We start from the raw sequence: 23281 nt of genomic DNA, 5'->3' as shown, positions 1-23281 counted from the left end.
AAAAAAGGAGAAGAGAGATTTTTTACAACAGAAAGAAGCAGAATAAAACTGAAGACATGCTGCATACTCTCAAGTCCTCCTGCACTGTCTGGGCTATGTCTGCTGGTGCTGGAGAAGAACTCTTCTGAACATCCTCAGGAGCAGTTTCTTCCAATACTGGCTCAGACTTTTCCTCCTGGACTTCAGATACAGGTTCCTGCTCTGGTTCTGGTTCCGGTTCAGGCTCTGGTTCAGCAACAGCTTCTTCTAAATGTTCTTCTAAGTCATTGCTTTCACAGTAAAATTTGAGAAATATCATTCTGCTTCCATTGATTTAGCAAGAAATTCCTACAGAGACCTGAACCTAAAAATAGCTCCCTCCTCCCACAAATATCTACAAATTATGTATTTGAGTATTAAACATGAGAACTTTTCAGAAAAGCCCTCGATGAGCAAGTCAGATTTGCTAGATTCTGATTAAGTAAATGCATCAACCATATCAAAAGGAACTAGACCACTGTTTCTCAAAATCTCAAATTATCACAATTTACCTATCACATATCACAAAACTCTTAACAGGCAGTGGGCAGGGGGGAAAGGGAGCTGCTTAATAGGTATGGTTTCAGTTTTGTAAGATAAGAAGTTCTAGATATCTGTTGCACAACTGTGTGCATATACTTCACACTACTATAAAGTACACTTGAAAATGGTTAAAATGTCATGTGGTTTTTACAAGCAAAACATTTTCTCACGCCAAAAACACAAGGAATTTTGGAGGAAAAAAAAAATCAGCTGTAATTCAAAATAGTTCTTAAACTTCCACATAAGTCATAGGAACAGTTTTTTAAAACTGCATATGCTTTCCTCCTGAACTTCTAATTTGGTAGGCTTGTGGCAGGATAATGAATCTTCATTTTCAACCAGCAACCCAGGTGAGTAAAGTCAGTCCCGTCACAGCTTCTAGTTCTCTCAAAGCACTTAATGCTATGCCTTTATGTATTAACACTTGATAAATCCCAAATCTATTTCCACTTACAGTGAAGAAAAAAACTGAACCAAAAAGCTACTTATGGATACTATTTAAGTAGGCCCCAGAGTGCAATCTATATTAAACATGCTTTATATATTTATGTTAGACACCAAAAGCAAAACCTTTCTTCTGGGAAATTATCACTGAGACAACTCTGAGCATCATGGCTGCCCTCCAGCAAACAAGACTACACAACCCAAGTTTTCATGCAGCTCTGGACAAATGAACAAAGTTTTCCTTACCTGACAGTTTGATCATAAAAAGTTCCAGAATCATCAGGTACCACCTCAGGTGTCTGCTGTCTTTCTTCAGGCTCCTCTACTTCTTCTTCAGATTCTAAATGAGAAAAAAAAATTTAACACCTTTGTGGTTCACTTAATTCAAATATATTCACTTTCACAATGTTCATCATGACAAAAAAAGGCAATGATACGAGTACATACACATAAAAGATAAAGAAAATAGGGCAACTGGATAAAATCATGAGACAGGATTTAAGGACAGAATTAAGGCTATTTTAATGTCTGGATTACAAGCATGGAATCTGAGGTAATCCAACAAATGGTCTACCACCTAACTAGTTATATGACATCAGGCAAATGACTCCTGTGCCCTAGTTTATTAAATGGGAACAACAGTACGTAACGTACTTATCTGTAAAGTTGTTGTATTACAGCCTTAAATAAATACAAAGTACTTAGAATTCTCAGTCATATAGAAAACACTAAAATACAGTCTCTCTCCAGAGCATCTTATATATGCTGACCATTACAAGGTTTCAATTCCTAAAACTTAGGGTTCCACTCTAGCAACACACCCACTGCGGTGGAGGTACCATCTAAACTTCTGCAGAGTCCTACACAAACTGTGACCAAGATGCTACTACTGCTGCCATAACTTGTCTACTAACTTAGGAGTTCGATGCGTCCCATCAATACCAGTGGCCTAGACTAAGTGGTTAGCCTCAAGTAGATTAAAATTGCTGAGATTTCTTATATGTTAACAACTAAAAGTTACTAATGAAAAATACAGAGAATTATGAAAACATTCAAGAAACTTACACTCTCTCCAAGTCAAACTGTTGCCATCCAAAGAAAAATTTAGACAAGTAACTTACCCTCCTGAGGTTCAGTGATGAAGCCACCAAAGACTTCATCTTGGTATCTGAAGATATCATTGTGAACATAGAACTTATTTGCAACAGAGCCCTGTAATACCAACAAAAAGTTTTCACTTATCAGTAGGCTTTTCAAACTCCAAATTACCCTACACCAAATTACCCTGGGCCATTCAGTTCAGTTGCTCAGTCGTGTCCGACTCTTTGCGACCCCATGAACTGCAGCACGCCAGGCCTTCCTGTCCATCACCAACTCCCAGAGTTCACTCAGACTCACATCCATCGAGTCAGTGATGCCATCAAGCCATCTCATCCTCTGTCGTCCCCTTCTCCTCCTGCCCCCAATCCCTCCCAGCATCAGAGTCCATTCCAATGAGTCAACTTTTCGCATGAGGTGGCCAAAGTACTAGAGTTTCAGCTTTAGCATCATTTCTTCCAAAGAAATCCCAGGGCTGATCTCCTTCAGAATGGACTGGTTGGATCTCCTTGCAGTCCAAGGGACTTATTAGTTCTCAACTAATGGCAGTATTGCCCATCCCAACAGACATTTGGCAACTTCTGGAGACATTTCAGCTCTCCCACCAAGGAGCAGAACTGAAAATTACTGAGTGGAGGGCAGGGATGTCGCTAAACATCCTACATTACACAGGATAGCCCTGACAACAAAATTATCCAGGCTCAAATTTTAAGTCAAGGTGGAAAAGATCCTTGCTCTACCCTCAAATAGGTTAAAATCTCCAAGATTTTAAGACTTAACATGTTTGTTAAGAAGCACTCATATATACCGAGTGCTTAAAATACCACCAGATGAATATCTAAAAATTGACCAATTATTTAAGCTGCCAAAGCCGAAATCTCAAATCATTTCTTGAACAATAAATACATTATTACCAACTATGTAGTTTAAAATCCCCTAAATCTGTATCCAAGAATACTTACACAAGCTCTCAAATGTGGTATAGCTAAAAAGGTTTGCCTACCCTAGGTATAAGACACACTTATGCTGAAATCTATGTCATTTACTAGTCATTCGATTTTTAAGACTGTTTCTTCACCTGTAAAATGAGGGATACGAACTCATACTAGAGTTTTGATTATTAAATGAGACAGTTTATGAAACAATCCATTATACTAAGGTAATATTGAAATCTTCCTCTTGAAAGATAAGAAGTAAATTTATTAATATCCCATGATTTCTTGCATATTTAAGTCAATCAACAATTTTAACACTACAGATAATCTAAGCCTTCTCAAGAAATCATGACAAAACTGATTTCACATGATTTTTCAAACAAACTGAGTTATTTTATATTTAAACAGTAAAATGACAGGGATTTTTAGATTCACTGTCCTTCAACAGAAAATTATCTTAAGGGTAATGCTAGAGAAAACTTTCAGCGAGCAAGTCATCATGAGCCCCTTCCACATGCTCACACAGATCACAGACAGGATTCCTAACTTTGCTCATTTTGGACCAGGCGAGAAGAAACTTCAAATGCAAATTAATTAACATAAACCTGTGGTCCTTTCATGATAACTACAAAAAAAAAAAAAACACAGGACTCCTTGAAGAAACAGTTGATTCCAAAACTGGAGTGGAGGATAGAGCAGGGAAAATGCAAGGTGATCCTGAAACCTCCTGTGCCATGGAGTGCCCTGTTCCCAAAAAACCCCCAGAAAAAACAAAAAAACCAAACCCACTCAAAAGGGTTCACACTTAGCAGATCTGGGACATTTTAGAAATCGATAAAAGTTATTAATTAAGTCTATTAAACAAAGATCCCATGATAGATAGGAGAAAAGGTAAAGCTACTTACAGTAGAATGCCAACGAATAGACAAAAAAAAATGTAGATGATCACCATTTGCACCCATCAGAGTAGCAAGAATTCATGAATGCTTAAAACTAATACCTAACAAGTTTGATGAAGAACATAAGTACATGCACAGTCTCAAAGAAGCCCACGAGGAATCCCCTGGTGGTGCAGTGGGTAAGAACCCATCGAGCCAATGCAGGTCTGGGAAGAGGCCACAAGCCCTGGAGCAACTGAGCCCATGAGCCACAACTACTGAAGCCCACGCACCAAGAGCCTAAGTCCACAGCAAGAGAAGCCACTGTAATAGAGTAGCTCCAGCTCGCCCACAGGTAGACAGCAACAAAGACTCAGCGCAGCCAGAAATAGAATAAATAAAAAAGAAGCAGGCACTATTTACATTCTGATGATAAAATTCAGAACATTAACTTTACATGTCAACCTGGTGACCATCACCTTAGCTAAGTAATACTAATAATAGGACTGAGTGTAAATGTTAGTCGCTCAGTCGTGCCCACTCTGCGACCCCATGGACTGCAGCCCACCAGGCTCCTCTGTCCATGAGATTTTCCATGCAAGGATACTGGAGTGTGTTGCCATTTCCTTCTTCAAGGGATCTTCCCAACCCAGGGATTGAACCAAACCCGGGGGTCTCCTGCACTGCAGGCAGATTCTTTACCAACTGAGCTACAAGGGAAGCTATATATATATATATAAGCTATATATATATATATGTACACACACATATTCTTTTCTTCTCCTTCATCTCTCCTTTTAGAAAACTGTAGAGTTCCCTGGTGGATTAGATGGTAAAGAATCTGCCTGGAATTGGGGTTTGATTCCTGTATCAGGAAGACCCCCTGAAAAAGAAAAAGTCAGACACGACTGAGCAACTAATATCTCACGTCCTTCAGAGTTATTGCAACTCTCTTAATTCCACTGCTAACCAGTATGTGTTTTTGCTGCTGCTGCTAAGTTGCTTCGGTTGTGCCCGACTCTGTGCGACCCCACAGACGGCAGCCCACCAGGCTCCTCCATCCATGGGATTTTCCAGGCAAGAGTACTGGAGTGGGTTGCCATTGCCTTCTCTGGTAATAACAGGACTAAATGATAACAAATGCTGAAAGACACATATAACCTAAAACTAATAAGGAACTACCAGACAATTTAAACTGACACATTCTACACGGTAACTTGATTGTCCTCTTTAAAAATGTCTACTGCTGCTGCTGCTAAGTCTACATCTTGATAAACAAAAGATTAATGAATTACAGCAGATTAAAGGAGCCTAAAAAGACATAACAGCTAAACACAATGTGTCATAATGAGCTGAATCTTGGATAAGGAAAAAAAATACTATTCTTTGTATCACTGGAACAGTAATCAAAATTTAAATATGGACTATAGATGAATAGCCGTATCACAATTTTCTTTAATATTATATTTATTTATCTATTTGGCTGTGCCAAGTCTTAGTTGCGGCACACGGGATCTAGTTCCCTGCTGCTGCTTAGTCGCTCAGTCATGTCTGACTCTTTGTAACCCTATGGATTGTAGCTGCCAGGCTCCTCTGTCCATGGAATTCTCCAGGCAAGAATATTGGAGGGGGATGCCACGTCCTTCTCCAGGAGACCTTCAGGAATCAAACTTGGGCCCCCTACACTGGGAGGGAGGGAAGTCTTAATTACTGGACCACCAGGAAATCCCATAAATACCTCCTGACTTTGATTAAAAAATGAAGTGCTCATTCTTAAGAAATGTTCACTTCAGTATCTGAAGATGACTAGCCATAATGTCTCCAATTTACTTTTCAAACAGTTTAGAATTAAAACACAAGGTAAATAGAATTATATCAAAAAATAGAACTATAAATATGTAGACAAATGTGGCTCTGGGTAAGATAACATGTAGGAGTTACTACTGTACTATTTCTGTAAATTTAAAATTTCAAAAATTAGTCTTTAGAAAGACATGTACAAATTTTTATAATTTTTTTTTTCATACCTCAGGAGCAAGGACAAAGGTCTGCATGAATCTCCTTAAAGCCTGGTTGTTATTAGAGAGCAAGCCCATCACCTGGACCACCACACCGTCATTCAGAGTAGCATGAGCATCAACGTGGCGGATCTTAGTGTGGCAATTGGTGAAGTTTTGTGACATCACTTTCCTATGGATTTCCTAAGGAATCAAGGCAAGAGATAATGCAGAATCTCCAAGAATAACCAAAAACTTTCTAACACAACAAAGAGCATTTATCTGTGCACATCTGAATTACAAACTACAGAGACCCCACTGTAATTTGTCTTCGTATACTATATTTCCAGTGACACCCTGACTTTTTAAAATTATTGTCTTTAATTAACATATCTAAACATGTTTACAATAGGTGATCTCCATGCTAAAACCAATTATCTTCAAACATAAAAAAACTTCAGAATATATCACACCAAATGAACAAAAAAATTTTCAATAACTAATAAATCAAGTAGTTACTGAAGATCTAAATTTCCAAATAGATGTTGATAATTTTAATTTTCAAATATCAACAAACATTAAGCATGTATCCACCTCAATTCTATGGCCTACATAAAGCTTGTTATGCTTACTTTCTGTCCATAGACGGCATCTGCTGGCTTTCCATTTGAATCCAATCCCCCATGGACATAAGAAGAGTTCTTTCCATAAAACCTGTAAAACAGAAAGATACTTGTCATCTGTAAGCATCCTAAGACCAGCTATTTACTGTTCATGTTTGAACCCATCTGCTTCACTAGTACATTCTTGGAGGCACGAATGTGTTTTCTTTCTCATCTTTGTATGCATCCACCCCCTACATTCATAACATTTGCTGAATGGGAATGAATTTGATCAAGGAATTTTTGCAAGTCACATGTTCCAGGTCTCAAGAAAGAATGATTGTGTTGGAAGGGATCTTGTAGTGCACCTCAGGAAGGCCACATAACACTCAAGTTCCTGTTTTCACTCATGGAGAAGAGAGGTAGTCTTGATATAGATAAGGACATCTATGGACTTCCCTGGTGGCTCAGTGGTAAAGAATCCACCTGCCAATGCAGGAGACTCAGGTTCCATCCCTGGGTGGGGAAGGTCCCCTGGAGAAGGAAATGGCAACCCACTATAGCATTCTTGGCTGGAGAATTCCATGGACAGAGAAGCCTGGTGGGCTACAATCCAAAGGGTCGCAAGATCTGGACAAGACTAAACAGCTATTCTCTCCGTAGTCTTGGAGAATCCTTTTCTGTATGAGAATGCATGTGATGAATTCCCATTAAAACCCAGTAACTCAGGCAGAAGGGTTTAAGGAGTTCTATTTTTGCTGATGCATTAGGAGCTTCAGACTTAATTAATTCTCCATACCTTTAATTCACCTATTTCTTCAACTGTTTTGTTTTCATTACATCAATACTGAATTAGGAAGGTGCCAACAACTTCCGCCCCAGCCCTGCCAACACACACACACACGCAATGCCTTAACTCGGGGATAATCACTATTAGGATTTCTTGGCACCTGTATTCTAGACAAACAATCTTTCACAAACCAACCCATATTTTTCTCTATCCTAACTGTTTCCCCCCTGCTCCCCAAAAAAGGGACAGATCTGGGCCCTTAGGGATACCCAAACTACCTCTCAACTTTTTAAGTTATTAAAAGGCTCCACATCAGCCAGCCACTTAGTTCACTGCTGGCTAATCCACTTTTTGTTGTATCTAAAATGTACCTCAGAGATTAAATGTGAAAAAATACATGTGTTAGAATCAATAAGTAACAACAGTGACAAGAAATATATTTGGTTAGTTTCAACTCCTACTCCATTTTAAATTCTGAATGTATCTAACTACTAAAAGCAAAGAATACAATTGACCAAAAAATAACAAAAAAGGGGGATATTTATGGTTTAAAGACTTACTCTTTCACTCAATAGTCCTGTAAATACCAGCAAGTTTTTAAGCCCTTAGTGTCTTTACCTGTGAATTGAAGGTAATTATTCCCCAAGACCTTACACTAAGAGCTGCCTTTTTTTTAAAGATCAAGAAAGGTAAAGGAGAAAAATTAGTTCTGGTCCAACAACTACACATACATTTTGAAATTTCTAAAAAGTAGTCTAATAATTCCACAGAAATAGACTGAGTTTTCTACACTGCAGCATTGTTTATAGGAAGAAATACTGGAAGCAACTTATATATTCATCATTAGTGAAGTAACACAACAATTTTTTTAGAAAGTAAAAATTTCATGGATATTAAAATTAATGATACATATACTATCCTTGTAAGATAACATTATAGCTAACACACAGCATAATAAAAATATTTGCATCTACACAGAAAAATTAGCATTGTTTTTCTAAAGACTCCCATGTTTATTTCATACATTTAATTTACAACAAATCGTTTCCACAAAAAAAGTACGTCCTAATTTTTTAAAGCATATTAACACAAAAAATATGTCAGAAAACAAACAGTCTTATACCTTCAATACATTCATAACTAAATAATTCATGGTTCACCAAGAGAAAATAAGCAAAAAAATAAATAAATCAAAAGTACAAATATATTTATATTTAAAGCATTATTCTTCTGAAAATATATAGGAAACTTGGTCTAATTTTCAAATATTTACATATTCTACTATTATACAATTTGAATACCCATCACTTTTTGGTACTTACAAAGCATTTTTATGCAACAACCCTAGAAAGCACGTAATAAATCAGAGAATCTTTTTATTTTCAACTGAAGGTTAATTACAATATTGTGTTGGTTTCTGTGATATATCAACATGAATCAGCCATAGGTATACATATGTCTCCTCCCTCTTGAGGGAATAAGAGCATCTTAAATACTCATTAAAACACAGAGTTAGGTGATACTCAGGGAAAAAAATTTTACCTGTGTAGCATGTCTGGGGCCTGGTTCAACAGTGTATAATACTGTCTCACAAATTCCCGCCCGACCAGCAGGGGACTAGGCTTCTCCATAACCATTGCTTTGGTCAATTCAACCTGGGAAAAAAAAAATCAAGTATGTTCTACCTGATAGATCAACTATAGGGAGAAAGGAGCAGGGGCGAAGACTGAATCATTTAGCTGAGACTGATTCAATAGACCAAAACGATCACTTCAGCAATTCTTGGATTTTAAAAGGAATAAACATTGTAAGAAACAAAGCAAACCCACACAGACCAGTGAGATTTTATACGTTCAAATTTACTGTAATCAGACAAATGCTATGAGGAAAAAAAATATCCCTACGAAGAATTAACTCAGCATTATTCCCAATATTCAATTTTTGTAAACTGAACATAACAACGTCAAAGGTACATATTTGCAACATGCATTTCAACTTTCCCAAGCTAGTAAACTCAATTAAGAGGGTTCCACTTGGGGAAAAAAGTGTTCCACCTGTAACATTACAACATACTACTGTGACAGTATTAAGTTCAAGTGCGACAATACAGATACACAATATCACATTTTTAGTCTAAATCAGAGATTTTACTACCTTTAAAAAATTCTAACTTGCTTAGTTTATTTTATAACAAGATCAAAATATGAAAACAGGCAAAAAGTAACAAGCAAGATGTTTTTATTCAACAAAATAATCCCTGCCATCTCAAAATTAAGACTTTAAGTTGACTGCACTGGAATATTTTAAAAGGCACCTGGCACATGGTAAGTTTTCAAATACTGTCGCTCACTACTTTTAAAAACCCTTTCAAAAAAGTATCTGGCACGAGATCACCCAATTTTTCATTTGAGGACATAAAATCACCCTGAACTTTATAAACATAAAGGCAAAGAGAGGTATGTATAATTAACTACAGCATAAAGAAGAAATGAGAGAAATTGCATTACAGTTTTCTTAAAGAATGGGCAAAATGGATTGAATTTGGTTCTTGCACAAGCAGGATGTGGAGATGTCTATCCTTCACTAGTCTATGACAGCATTATTCTTAAATTACATGTACCCTTTATTACTTGTTTCACCAAACTCTACGAAACTAGACTAATAACATCAATCTAACTGTATCCTTTGATACTGCTAAGTAGTTTCATTATAAATTTCTAAATAATACTTTATCAAATACTGCTTACCACATTCAATCTTCTCACGCAAAATGATGAAAATCCTCCAGGTTACAAAATTAAAGGTTAAGAAAAAGAAAAACTTACAGACCACATCTACAACTTCTCCTTTCCCTTTGAGATTATCTAGATAATTCAAATTGAAAAAAATAATAATAACTCCATCAGCTTGATTACACCATTATCATCAATGTTTTATCTTAGGTCACTGCCATAAAACCAAGAAAGGGAAACATATTCATATTTATATAGCAAATTGATCTTAACTTCATTTGTGACTTATTTTTCCTTCAACTATTATAATTCTGAAGCTTCTCAGAAAAATCTCTATTATTCACCAAGTTTCTTATTAGTTAACAGTTTATAGAATTGAGTATCTGGCAAACTAGGGCTCAATTAGCATTTTTAAATGTTTCAAATAGATGATACTTTATTTCAGGATTACCTCACATAGTCTTGCAGACTCCCAAAGATGATATTCACACTATAAGCACTATGTGGTTCCATTAAATCAGAAACTACAGCTCAAGTTTCTCCTTTAAGCTCATCTATAATAAATATTAACCAATCCGTTCAAGCGAAATGGTAGCAGTACTTAAAAATAATACTTCTGTCAATTGTATCTCAATAATTGAGAAAAAAAGAAAAAGTAACAGAATACACATTATTTTAGTGCTAAGAAACTATATTGCTTCAATGCTTAAAATAAAGAGGGGGGACTGATTCTTAAAATAGCAAATGGCTTCAAGAATTCTACATAAGTCATGGTCAGATAAAAACATTTGCAAGAAGGCTGCAAGCTTCCTTTAGGAGTTAAGTTTCTTAAGAGACCATTTCTTAGGTAACTTTCTAGCTCCAAAACTGTATCTGACACACTCATGAATAAAAAGCTTTCTTTCATTCATCATTTTCATCACAAAAGAGGTTTATCTTCTTTTTTTCTTTTTGGTTAGAATTTTATACAAGCAAAGCAGATTTTTGATCATCCATTTGTCAGGCTGAACTGTCAAGGTTGTCCAGAATTCAGATTATGACAGCAGAAACATTTTTTTTTCAATGATTAAGAAAAAGTCAAAGAGAAAACTAAGCAAAGATACTTAGAAAAAAAAAAATCTAAGCTGCCTGAGAGGGAACAGACTGGGAAGGACCTGAGGGGAACTGCCCGGGATGAGAGGACTCGACGCATTTGAGTGATGGCTTATTGTACAAAACTAAAAATCTTTTCAAATTGAACTTTTAAATTCTATAATTTTGTGGTTTGGAAATTATGCCTCAAAAGTTTAAATAAAAATGTTTTCACATTAAAAAAAAAATCTTGAAAGGATAAAATGTTGTAGAGTAATTAAGAATACTGAACACCCAACAGCACCAATGACTACGAAATGTTTGGGGAAGTTCTTCAGTAATCTAAGACCATACTCTGCAAGTTTTGTGAATAATGTCAGCATTTCCAGTAAAAAACAAACTATAGGACTTCCCTGGTGGTAGAGAGGTTAAGAATCTGCCTGCCAATGCTGGGGATGCGGGGTCGATCCCTGATCCAGGAAGATTCTACATCCTGAGGAGCAACTAAGCCCGTGGGGCCCAAGTACTGGTCCCACACTCCAGAGACTGCGAGCCAACAACTACTGAGCCTGCATGCACTAGGGCCTGTGCTCCACAACAAGAGAAGCCACTGCAACTAGAGAAAGCTCACATGCAGCAAGAAGAGCCAGCCCAGCTGAAAATAAACTTAAAAAAGAAAACTTTGGCATTTGAACCCAAAAGATTTAGTCTATATGAGACTCAATCAATTCTCATCAGAAAAATTTTATTTGGTAAATTAGCTCTCTGAAATCTCCATCTTCACTTATAGTTCAAACATAAAACAGAAGCTATGAGGAATATGTTAACATCGTACCTTCTGAGAATAGTCTCACCCTGGTTCATTAGAACTCTCAGTTCTTTGAAATTCTATCTAAAATAATGAAAGCAAACAAAATCAAATTGCATTTTCTCAGAAAAATTAATGTTTTATCAGTTCCTGATCTATTATAATTAGAAACTATGCATACCAATGAAAATATAGGCTAAAAATTTCTCAAGATCCTCCCTTATTTATTAAATACTCCTGAAACACTATGTCCTTTTAGAAGAGCTTTTGCAAATTTAGAAGATTATGGATTCTGGTTGTTACCTATATAACAGCACAAGCCAATGGATACATTACTGGTTGGACTATGAAGCATGTACCACAATCAGAAATTGTTAAACTAGACAGTCTTATCCTTGTTAATTATCAACAGCAAATCCTCCTGCCTCCTGCTGATGTGAAGACTGGGAGACTTCCTAAAATATAACATGCCACTCTCCCAAGACTAAATAAGTAAGTCTGCTGAACATTCCAAATATATCTAATTTGGAGATCACTCTCTTTTAACACTGCTTTCAGATCTAAAGGATAAACTTTTGGGGGCATATATTACAAATCACTCGGAAATCAATGTAGTCTAGAAAGATCAGTGATGAAAGAAACAGGACCTGGCAAAAATAAAGGGAAAGGGAAGAAATCACTCACTTCCATTCAAGTTTACATTCCACTAATTTTATATCCAACTTTGTAATGTTGTGACTGTCATATGTCATAATAAGCCAAAAGGGGTATAGGCGATAAGAAAAACGTATTTTAAAAATTATACTTTCTCTTACTTTTTCAAGAAATACTTTAAAGGTCCTAGGTTAGAGAAAGAGGAATTACAGAACAGTTCTTGTTCTAAAGAAGTAAAGGAAAACGTGGCCACTTAGAAATATATCCACTACTGTATCCCTGAGCTAGAAACAATTTCTCTAGTGCCCCTCAGTTCTTTCATCTCTAAAATTAAAATCATAAAAAAAATAAAAATAAATACATAAAATTAAAATCATAACTGCAAGAACTAAGTGTATGGTAGTAAGCACTTAATATTAACTGTTACAATATATTGATATTGTAACTATAAACTGTAACAAAAGAAAACATTTCTACATTCCACCATTTTCTGTCACCCAGAAGACTATTTCCTTAACCATTTTGCTAGCAAAATAAAAACAGGATTATCTCCTTTAAGAATAATTTTGTAGAATACCCTTGGACTACAAAAAGCCCAAGCACCTAATATAAAACTATGTTTTACTGAACTTCTAGGTTGACTTGATGACAACACTGTTCCACTCATGAATGCCACATAGGAAGACTCGCCTGTATGCCCACAGAATGTAACTGGTCCAATTAAACTGTAAAACCAAATCAAGTGCTCGTCTTAGTTATCTTAATTTTTAAAACATACATCGTGAAGATAAAATGATTTTAGTGTGTTCACACTATGTTAAGTGTAAAAATTTCTACTCTTTAAAAAATATAAACAAAGCATCATGTATATTTTTGCTCAGTGGCTCAGTCATGCCCAACTCTTTGCCACCCCATGGACTGTATCCATGGACTATAGCCTGCCAGGTTCCTCTATGCACGGGATTTTCCTGGCATGAATTACTGGAGTCGGTTGCCATTTCCTACTCCAGGGGATCTTCCCAATCCAGGGATCCAACCTGTGTCTCCTGCACTGGAAGGCAGGTTCTGGGAAGCCCCAAGATAGTCACATAGGCACTTAAAAGATTAAAAAGTGACACAATTGATATTTCTGGGAAACTACAATATAAAGTCACCCTATTTACAGCAGTCATATTAAGTCAGTAAGAACTATATCTAAGAAACACAGTCACTTGCCAAATACGTACTTATATGATAGCCCTGAAACATTTAAGTGTATTCAGTATATGTAAAATAGTACATTGTTCAGATACACAGGTAAATATATTTTCTAAATAGTCTGGAAATAAAAATATACTCACACATAAATAGACAATGATTTCCAAAAGGGCAGACAATTCAGTAGAAAAAGGGTATTCTTTACAACAAATCGTGCTGGAATAACTGTATATCCATATATACAGAGACAACCTCAATTCAAGCTTCACAGTATATTAAAATTTAACTCAATAGTTTTAGATGAAACCTAAAAAACTATAAAAATTCTAAAGAGAATCTTAATGACCTCGGGTCATTTTTGGATATAACAAAAATGTATTCTATAATAAGACAGATTGATAATGTGAACTCCCATTGAAATTAAAACCTTTCAGGGACTTATCTAGAGGTCCAGTGGTTAAGACTCACTGCTTCCAATGCAGGGGGTGCAGGTCTGATCCCTGGTCAGGAATCTGGGATTTTGTACACTGGGTGATGCGGCCAAAAATGTTTTCACTTTGCAAGAGAGACTATTAAGGGAATGAAAAGGCAAAGGCTTGCAGTAAATATCTGGAAAGCAACTTGTATCCAGAATATATAAAGAACTCTCAAAGCTGAATAACCTGATAAAAAATTAGTGTAAGACCTAGAGACAATTCATCAAAGAAATTATGAAAAATGCTGAACATCAATATCAGTAATTACAGAAATGCAAAATAAAACCACAGTAAAGTACCACTGACATATCTGTCAGGGTGACAACTTCAAAGGCTGACTATACAGTGTTGCAGAGTAGGAAAGGCAGCCCACTCCAGTGTTCTTGCCTGGAGAATCCCAGGGACAGAGCAGCCTGGTGGGCTGCTGTCTATGGGGTCGCACAGAGTCAGACACCACTGAAGCAACTTGGCAGCAGCAGCAGCATACAGTGTTGGCCAGGATACTGAGGAAAAGGAACACTCAAATACTACTGGCAGGAATGTAAAACAGTACAACCACTTTGGAAAAGTTAGGCAGTTTCTTAAGAAGCTCTGTTTGTAATAGCCAAAAGCTGGAAACAAACCAATTTCTACCAGCAGGTGAATGGATAAACAAATTGTTGTATATTTACAGACCAGAACAGTCAATGCTGCTAAGTTGCTTCAGTCGTGTCTGACTCTCTGCAACCCCAGAGACGGCAGCCCACCAGGCTCCTCTGTGCCTTAGTCAGCAATTAAAAAAAAAAAAAAGAAGCACATATTGTATGATTCCATTTATATAAAAATTCTAGAAAGTATAAACTGATCTTCAGTGACAGAAAGCAGGTAAGGGATCCCTGCGGGCAGAGGAGGAGGGGGAGTGGACGAGAGAGAGAGAGAAGGCAAAGGCACACGAGCCACTCTGGGGGATAAGTGCTATTTTCACTGCGGTCTTGGCTGTGGTGATGGTTTCATGGGTATAAACACCACCAAAAGCTGTCAGATTCTACACTTGAAGTATGTGCAGTTTACTGTATGTCAATCATACCTCAATAAAGCTATTTTTTAACCCACTAATATAACGGCTTGGAAAGACCAAAGATTGTCTCACAAGAAGAGAGCAGAATGGGAACCTACATAGGAAAGTCAGCAAATTTTAAAAAGTGATGCAAAATATTAACTGTCAATTCTGAGATAGAGACATTTAAGGAATTTTTTTACTCTATTGTAATACCTATCAAAAACACTAAGAAGAAATAAACAGTGAGGGTTTCTGTCTACTAACGTAAGTGTACTAAACTATTGTGAAGTTTGCTGCAAGGCTATGCTATGTATTCAAACACATGAAATCTGGCTTAACCATGAGAAATAAAAATGCTTTCCAGGAACCAGAGAAACTACTGCAGAAACCAAGCTACTCTAGCTCACAGCAAGAGCAGCATAACCATCACTGAACTTACTACTGTTCAATCTACTTTCCAAACTCCTCACATTCACCACCTGTTACCCTCCTTCTTAAGCTCTTCCTGACAACTCATTAGAGAAATGGGACAGGCAAAAATACCAGGTGAGTCTGAAGTACCTGACAAAGGAAACGCTTAAAAAAAAAAAAAAAAAAAAGGGCAATCAAAAGGACACAAGTCAAAACTAGAACAACTGAAGCAATAAAGTAATAAGAAGCAAAAATAAGTTAGAAGAACACTGGATTACAACCCCCTAAAATAACTAAAAATCTAAAAATTAATGGGTAAAGTGTTTAAAAAATGGGAAAATGACATTCTTAAAAAATACAGCAGGACTTTTCTGGTGGTCCACCAGTTAAAACTGTGCTCTCAATGCAGGGAACGTGGGTTCAATCCCTAGTCAGGGAATTAGATCCCACATGCCGTAATGAAGAGTTCAGAGCCACAACTAAAGATCCTGTGTAAAGACCCTGCACAGCCAAATAAGTAATTTTTTTAAATGAGAACAGACACTTTTCTTACAAAAGAATTTTAAACGTAGAAAAAACAAGGGAAATATAGAATCACCATGAGAACACCTCAAGAGCTGCAGGCAACGTCTACTAAAAAATGAGAAAATTTAGCAGGGAAACTAGAGAAACAGAGTATCTGCTTAAGTGTTTTCCCCCAAAAATGTTCAGTTACCTACAGTGGCAGCTTTAATACATGTTCACAAATTCTAAGGCTCTCCTTCCTTAGTGACTAGCTTCTAATGAAAATAATGCAAAGGAAAGAAATACTACCTGGTAGCCACCAGGTAGTGATCAAGGTTAAAGTCAACCAGAATTGATATTATGTGCCCTGGGACGTGGTGAGAAGGCTCAATCACCTCTGGTATTTTCTCCAAAATCTATAACCTTAGTCTACCCAACACCAAGTACACTCAAATTGAGATCAAGTGTCAAAGTCATTAAACACAAAGAAAATACAACAAACTGGCACAGATCAGAGGAGCGAAACCAGGGAGACTGGAGAACTAACTGCAATGTGGTAACTTGGACTGGGTTCTGAAACAGAAAAAAGGACACCAGTGGAAAAACTAAGGAAATGCAAGTAAGGTCAGTCCTTTAGTTAACAGGACTTTATCAACATCAATTTCTTACTGTCAATAAATGCATCATGATTAGGTATGATGCTAACAAGCAAGATGAGTGAAGGGTATACAAGACATGTCTGTATTCCAACTCCCCTGTAAATCTAAAATTACCTCAAAAACAAGTTACCCCCAAGAGAAAAAAACTTAAGAATTGGGAAATTTAATTCACTAACTTTTCTTGGTTTTTAATATCCCTCCCACAATCCAGCAGTAAAACCCAGTCAACTAGATTTACAATTAAGCAAAAATCTGGCCTAAGATGAAAAAATACCTTTATAACACTTCGTCTATCAAATTCCTTAAACATGAATTTCCTATGCTTTAGATCTCATAAAAGGTGAATGTAAGCCAGGAGTAAGCTTAAGACAGTGGATAAACATGGGGTATACTTGAGGCAGGTTAAAAAAAAAAACTAAAAAAGGCAGGTGCCACTGATGCCTTCCAAGATTCTAAAACCTTGAAATTTTAAATAAGGAAATATATCTAGCACATATCTCTACTAGGTATACCACAAGCTTTACAAAATAGTTTAAGACAATTACTTGGGTTACAGGGCTCTAGGTCTTACAAGCAAACACATAAGAACACCTAAAAATGTGTGAAACAGCTTCAAAAATACATAAAGGGTCATACAAACAAGCAACGATGCTGCCACACAGCCACTTAAGGATGACATTCCTACCAAGTCAAAGTGGGTCCCATGCAAGAAGCCAGTTTTTTCTATGAACTATATCTAGTATTTGCTTTTTATTAACTATCTGAAATACATCACACAGGCTAAACAGCTAAGCAATATGACATAAAAGACTGGCCAGTGGTCAGACGTGGAAACCTATCACTTCATGTCATCTAAAGCCTTGATTTTATTTACAAAGACCACAGTCTTCAAGAGAACTTTTAATTACTTTCTGCTCTGTAAAGCTTCCTCTTCCCAGTCTTCAAGTGCAAATTTTTCCTAACTCTTCACCCTCTTCATCTAATCATCAGGTTTGCAATTAAGTTTTCCCAACCAAAGCCAGATGGCCTGACTAAGGATAAAAATAAACAGAATGCTGATTTTTTGAGATTTAAAAACATAAATGTAGTTGTTCACCACAGAATGCTCACCAACTACAAGTGATTATAGTTGCTGAACCTCAAATTTAACTCCATGGCTGGAAGGACAGTATTGTACTAAATGTCCTATAGCTGTTAAAAACTGACTAGCCAGAGGTGGGAAAAAAACCTTTTCTTACCTACCTACTTTAACAATCATCTTCCTTTTTAAAATCAATAAACCTTGCCAAGGCAGTCTTAAAGCACAATTAAATGAATATACAATTTATACTTGAATTTTGAAATATTTTAAAAAACAAATCTAACTGCAAAATGTTGAGTGATCAAGGGACTAATGTTATAAACTGGCAAAAAGAAAAACTGGTTTAGGGCACACATGCAGGCTTTATACCAAATTTCATCTTTTAACACTGTCCCATCCATCTTAAGTATAGACAGTTCACAAACCTATAAAAATTTAAAACTTAACTTCTGCCCTTTACTTTCTAGGCAAAATACTAAAACAAATTATTTAAAATGTAAATTACCAAAACCTGCTGTGAAGTAGGTCACCAAGAAACATTACCAAATCTAATGTTCCCTTAACAGACTGTCAGCTGAGAACAGCAAACTTGAGTTGAATAAAAGAACAAAGAACTACCTACTTTTCTACCAGTTAGAAGAGGTACAAAAGCTTATATTAAAAGGATTTAACAACAAAAGTAATCTCTAGTTTGGATGAGAGACTGGAAGGCAGACAAGTCTTATATTATCACAATTTGCTTCAATTAATTTGCTCCAGATAAATGAAAGCACAAGTCATCAACGAGGCTACCAATCTGTGAAATACATTTTCATATTCCTACCCACTGGAACCTATTTGCCTGAAGTCAAGAGATTTTTTTAAAATATCTAAAGGGGAAACTAGCAAAAATTTCCCTCATTTAATGCACAAACTTTCAGTCTGATATTTACCTCAAGTAACAATTAGTGGACTCAAATTAACAGTTTAAATGTTGGTCATCAGTGTCTCAACATTCGATAACTTAAAATGTTACTAATTAACTGGTGTCTAAATGCAGGTAACTGTAATTGTTACAAGAAGGCAGGTTCCAGAACTTTCCTGGTGGTCCAGTGGCTAGGACTCCAAGATCCCAATGTAGGGGGCCCAGGTTCACTCCCTCCTCAGGGAACTAGATCCCACATGCCTCAACTAAGCCAGCACAGGCAAAAAAAAATTTTAATATATAAATTTTAAAAACAGTCAAGTTCCAAGGAAAATAATGTTCTACTCCAAGCTATCTGCCATTCAGGAAAACACCAACAAAGGTTAACAATCTATTCATAAGATATTTTGATCCTGTATTTACTGCTACTTTCGGTTAAGAAATATGGAAATTACTGGGTAAATGGAAACACAAAAGTGTTTCAAAGCTTTTTAATTTACTTCTAAAGATGTGAATCATGTGCTCCCTTTAGTGGCAAAATAAGAGCTTCCCTAGTGGCTCAGACAGCAAAGAATGTCTGAATGTGCAAGACCTGGGTTTGGGTTGGGAAGATCCCCTGGAAAAGGGAACAGCTACCAATCCAATTGTCTGGCCTGCAGAATTCCATGGACAGAAGAGCCTGGCAGACCATGGGGTCGCAAAGAGTCGGACATGACTGAGCGACTTTCACTTCACTTAGCAGCAAAAAAATTCTTATATAAAGGTCAATTCTAAAAAGTGTCTGCACACACAAAATAGATTTTAAAAAGAGAAAGGAAAAGGTTGACAGTCATTTCAATGAAAATTAAATCGGAACAGTTAGCTCCAAAACTCATTGCAGCTTTAGCTCAAGTAGAGACATTTGTGATGCCAAGTAATGATTCAGACCTGCAACACAGGAATATTTATTATTTCATTAAGCCAAGGAATAAACTAGCTTTGAAAAATCTCAAATGTAACTCTACTAGAAAAATTTACACTCAAGTTTTTGAAGGTGTCTTCTTTGCATATAATGGGAGCGTCTACAGAATACTAAATAAATGTATTAAGACAAAAGCTTTTCACCCATAGAAGTTTACCGCAATCACCCCTAATTCATCCAGCTTAGGCTCCACAGAGGGTCAAGCCTGTACTGTAAGTGGGCACCAAGCTTTCCACTCCAATTTCAAAATTTCACTTACACATGCTGGCCAGACCTGAACCTCACCGCTCTGCAACCTCATTTTTTTCAACTACATAAAACGAGGAAGTTAATCTTGTGGAAGGTCTTTCTCAAAACCTTGCTCCAATTAAAAAATGGAGGGAAAAAAAGATTCAAGATCTAATATCAGAGCCTAACTTCCTGCTGGTGATAACTTCCCATCCTCAGGCTATAAGGATCAAATCCGAGGAGGAACACTGTCCAGGATCACCTGGACGTACTGATTTTATTCTACACTTTCCCCAAAAGCATTTAGGGCAGCAAACCTGTAGGAAGATGTGCAGAAAGGAACCCTTTACCCTTTGTCATAATCCCACGTCCAACCCTCTTCTCCCTGGAAACCCTGCAAGTGGCTCAAGTACAAATAAATGCCTCTGCAGTCGGTCTTCCGAGGCTGCGGTTGTCCCCAGGGACTAGAGCTCTGGGGGCAAAGATACCCTGTGGCCGCACAGAGCGCTGGAACAAAGAATGAAGCAGGTTCGGGGACTAGGAGTCAGAAGGCCTGGGTTCAAACAAATACCTGCCCCTCATGGCCTGTGTACCTCTGACCGTGTCACTCCACCTCTGGGCCTTCGAGTTGGCTGTAAAAATAGGAAAATCACCGTACCTACCTCATCAGGGCGTTTCAGGAGTAAAGAAGAAACACACAAGTTGCTCCGCACAGTGCCTGGCACATAGTGAGGGCTTAGAAAAATGTTAGTTATTATCATCACTCAATACCCATAAACTCGCTGCCCCTTTACTCCCTGTAAAAAAATTCGAAAACCTAGGAGCAGCATTTCGGCTTCCAGTGTCGAAAAATTCTCACCGCACTTTCGTGCCTCACCTTCCCCCTCCCGCACCACCACCACCATCAAAGAAAAGCCTCCTCTGGTCTAGGAGGAGCCCCCACCAAAGGAGGAAGGCCTCGCTAGCGCGCGGGGAAAGCGAGCGGGAAAAGCTGACGATCCGGCCGCGCGGGGCCCCAGGCCCCCAAGATCACCCTGGGGCCCGGGCGGCGGCCGCGGCTCGCTCTCCCCCCGCGTGGCCGTTGGGCGCGGCACGCGCACGCGGCGGACGCAGACACGGCCACGCGCGCCGGGCCAGTGGGGGCGGGAGGCGGAGAGTCGCCGCGCGCCCGGGCGCCCGCCGCGCGCGCCTGCGGCCGTTGGGGAAGGGGGGGGACGGTGGGCGCGCCTGGCGCGGTCGCCGTTCGGACTTCTCCTCCCTCCCATCAGAGCCCCAGTTAGTCCGCGTCCTGGGGCCGCCCAGCCCCGCCCACGCTCCAGCTTACCTGCGCGGCTGAGCGGGAGAGGAACAAGCTCTGCTCCACGGCACGGCAAAAGGTAAAAAAACCCCTCACGCAACTGCGTCCGCACACACGCGTGCTCCGTCGCCGGGCTATATAACGGTGACTCAGCCTAACTTGTTGCGGCCAGGTCGGCCAGGCTGGTGGCCAATCCCGACTGCGTCCTCTGAGCTCTTCGAGCAGCAATTGGGTACTGACTCAGGATGAAGGCGTGGCTCTTGATTGGCTTTAACTCATGCCTATGAGACTGTGAGGAGCTCGTTTCCCTAGTAACGAATTGGCACTGAGAGAGGCCAATAAGTGAAGGGTACGGTGTGAGGGAGGGAGGGAAGTTACTTGATCGATGTCCATTGTAGCCAATAAATATGTGGGGCCGTTCCCATTCGTTAAAACGTCTTCCCCTGGGCGGAGATCAGTTCTCCCTGCAGGAGCGGTTGCTCCACAAGGTGGGGCCCGTGTACTTTGGGGAAGTAAACCCCAAGCAACTAGGAGGTGGGCGCCAGGATGGCCAAGGAAGCCCCTGGCCAATCGCAGCGCGGGAAGGAGCTGATTGACGCGGGGGTTGGACAGCACCAAGGAGACCGAGCCCCGGGTCGCCGTGCCCTTTGGGGCGGTTCTGAGGCTCTACTGGTCCCTGCTTCTGTCTCCTTTTTCCTTTCCTTTTTTGACTCATTGGGTGCGATCCCTGAGACCCCTGATCCCACCTTTTCCGCACAGTTTGATACCAGGGGAACCAGGTGATAAAGTTTCCCGTTGTTTGGTTGTTTTGTTTCTTTCTTATACCAACTTTATTTCCATGTGGCCGCCTAAGGGCACTTGGTGGCTCCCACCATTAGTCAGCACTATTGGACAACTATTCAGGGAAACCAGAGGGGAAAGTAACTCCCATTGTGTACCTAAGATCCTATTCTTTTAAAAAAAAAAGTCTCACGTGAAGAGCATTGAGTTTAAAGACATATTTCCACCCCGCGGTTCTCTGCAAGTGCTGCTGCAGGTCACTCGTGCGCGTCCATCCAGAAACGGGAGTCTGTAAATTCTCCTAACGGCTTGGGCCTTCCTGCAACATCCAGGGCGTCACCACCATTGTCATTCAGATTTCCAGTGCTGTGGCTGTGGGGGTTTATTTCTTCGGGTCGTTATGTCTTGACAAGGTAGCTTGTCAAACTCCTTTGTGAACACCCCGAAGCTTTCGCGAAACACTTCAGGCGCTAAGTGGTGCACCAGACTGGTCCTGTCCACGTCTCTTACTGATTTGTTGGGCCCTCTATTGGTCACCATGAGCGGTTTTATATGGAAACACAGGGTCACGCCTCGGTCCCGTTCTCCTTCCAGGCGTGTAACCCTGCAGTAGGGGCTCGCGTTAAGTTTTGCAAATTTGGAAATGAAGCACGTGGAGCCTCTCTACTGGAGACAAGGGGGCGCGGACAGCAGCCGGTGAAGTCGGAGGTGCGGCCCCAGGAGCGAAGCGGGAGCATCCCTTTGGCTCCCTAAGCCCCATCTAGCATCGACTTGGCTCATTCAGCATTTACTGGGCTTCAGCGGCTGGGATCAGAGACGATCGAGACGCTGTCCCTGCTGGCTGTCATCCATTCAACAAGCCCCGACGCCGCGCCGAGAGCTCCCCAAACTGGGGAACCGGTGTGTGGGGCTCTGGAGGCACCTGAGGGAACTCGGCTCAGGCAGAAGCTGCTAAAGGTTTTCTGGAGTAAGGAACCTACAGGATCGTGTTAACCTTGCTAAGAAATTTGAGCTTTATTCTGAGAGCGGTGGAGAGCCCCCGAAAGGTTTCTTAAGAGGGTGGACTAAGAATTTTGCATTTTACAAGACAACTTTCCAAATTGAAAAGCTAATGAGAGCTGGTTGGCAACCCTTAAAATTCACAGATTGGTAATTTAACCCAGTTGGCCTGAGA

The 23281-nt window shown here is 39.1% G+C and overlaps 1 protein-coding gene across 4 annotated transcripts in view; it reads right to left on the bottom strand.

Moving 5' to 3' along the window:
• Positions 1-21640, bottom strand: part of G3BP1 (G3BP stress granule assembly factor 1) — a 29315-nt gene extending 7675 nt beyond the window's left edge. Inside the window, exons 1-9 of one of the 4 annotated variants that reach the window (XM_069592451.1) lie at positions 20693-21122; positions 11944-12000; positions 10053-10169; positions 8848-8960; positions 6546-6627; positions 5944-6117; positions 2127-2217; positions 1252-1345; positions 68-269 (exon numbers count right to left, since the gene is read on the bottom strand). In XM_069592451.1, coding sequence (XP_069448552.1) covers positions 68-269; positions 1252-1345; positions 2127-2217; positions 5944-6117; positions 6546-6627; positions 8848-8942 — 738 coding nt within the window. In that variant the 5' untranslated portion in view covers positions 8943-8960; positions 10053-10169; positions 11944-12000; positions 20693-21122. Of the gene's footprint in view, positions 1-67; positions 270-1251; positions 1346-2126; positions 2218-5943; positions 6118-6545; positions 6628-8847; positions 8961-10052; positions 10170-11943; positions 12001-20692; positions 21327-21354 lie in introns of those variants that run through there. The other 3 variants (XM_069592453.1, XM_069592450.1, XM_069592449.1) reach the window with 3 other exon arrangements.
• Between the last annotated feature and the right edge of the window lie 1641 nt (positions 21641-23281).

The sequence above is a fragment of the Ovis canadensis genome, chromosome 5, assembly GCF_042477335.2.
Source record: "Ovis canadensis isolate MfBH-ARS-UI-01 breed Bighorn chromosome 5, ARS-UI_OviCan_v2, whole genome shotgun sequence".
In the NCBI taxonomy this organism is placed as follows: domain Eukaryota; kingdom Metazoa; phylum Chordata; class Mammalia; order Artiodactyla; family Bovidae; genus Ovis; species Ovis canadensis.
Note: the sequence above shows the minus strand (reverse complement) of the source record. Positions and strands in the feature narration are given on the sequence as shown.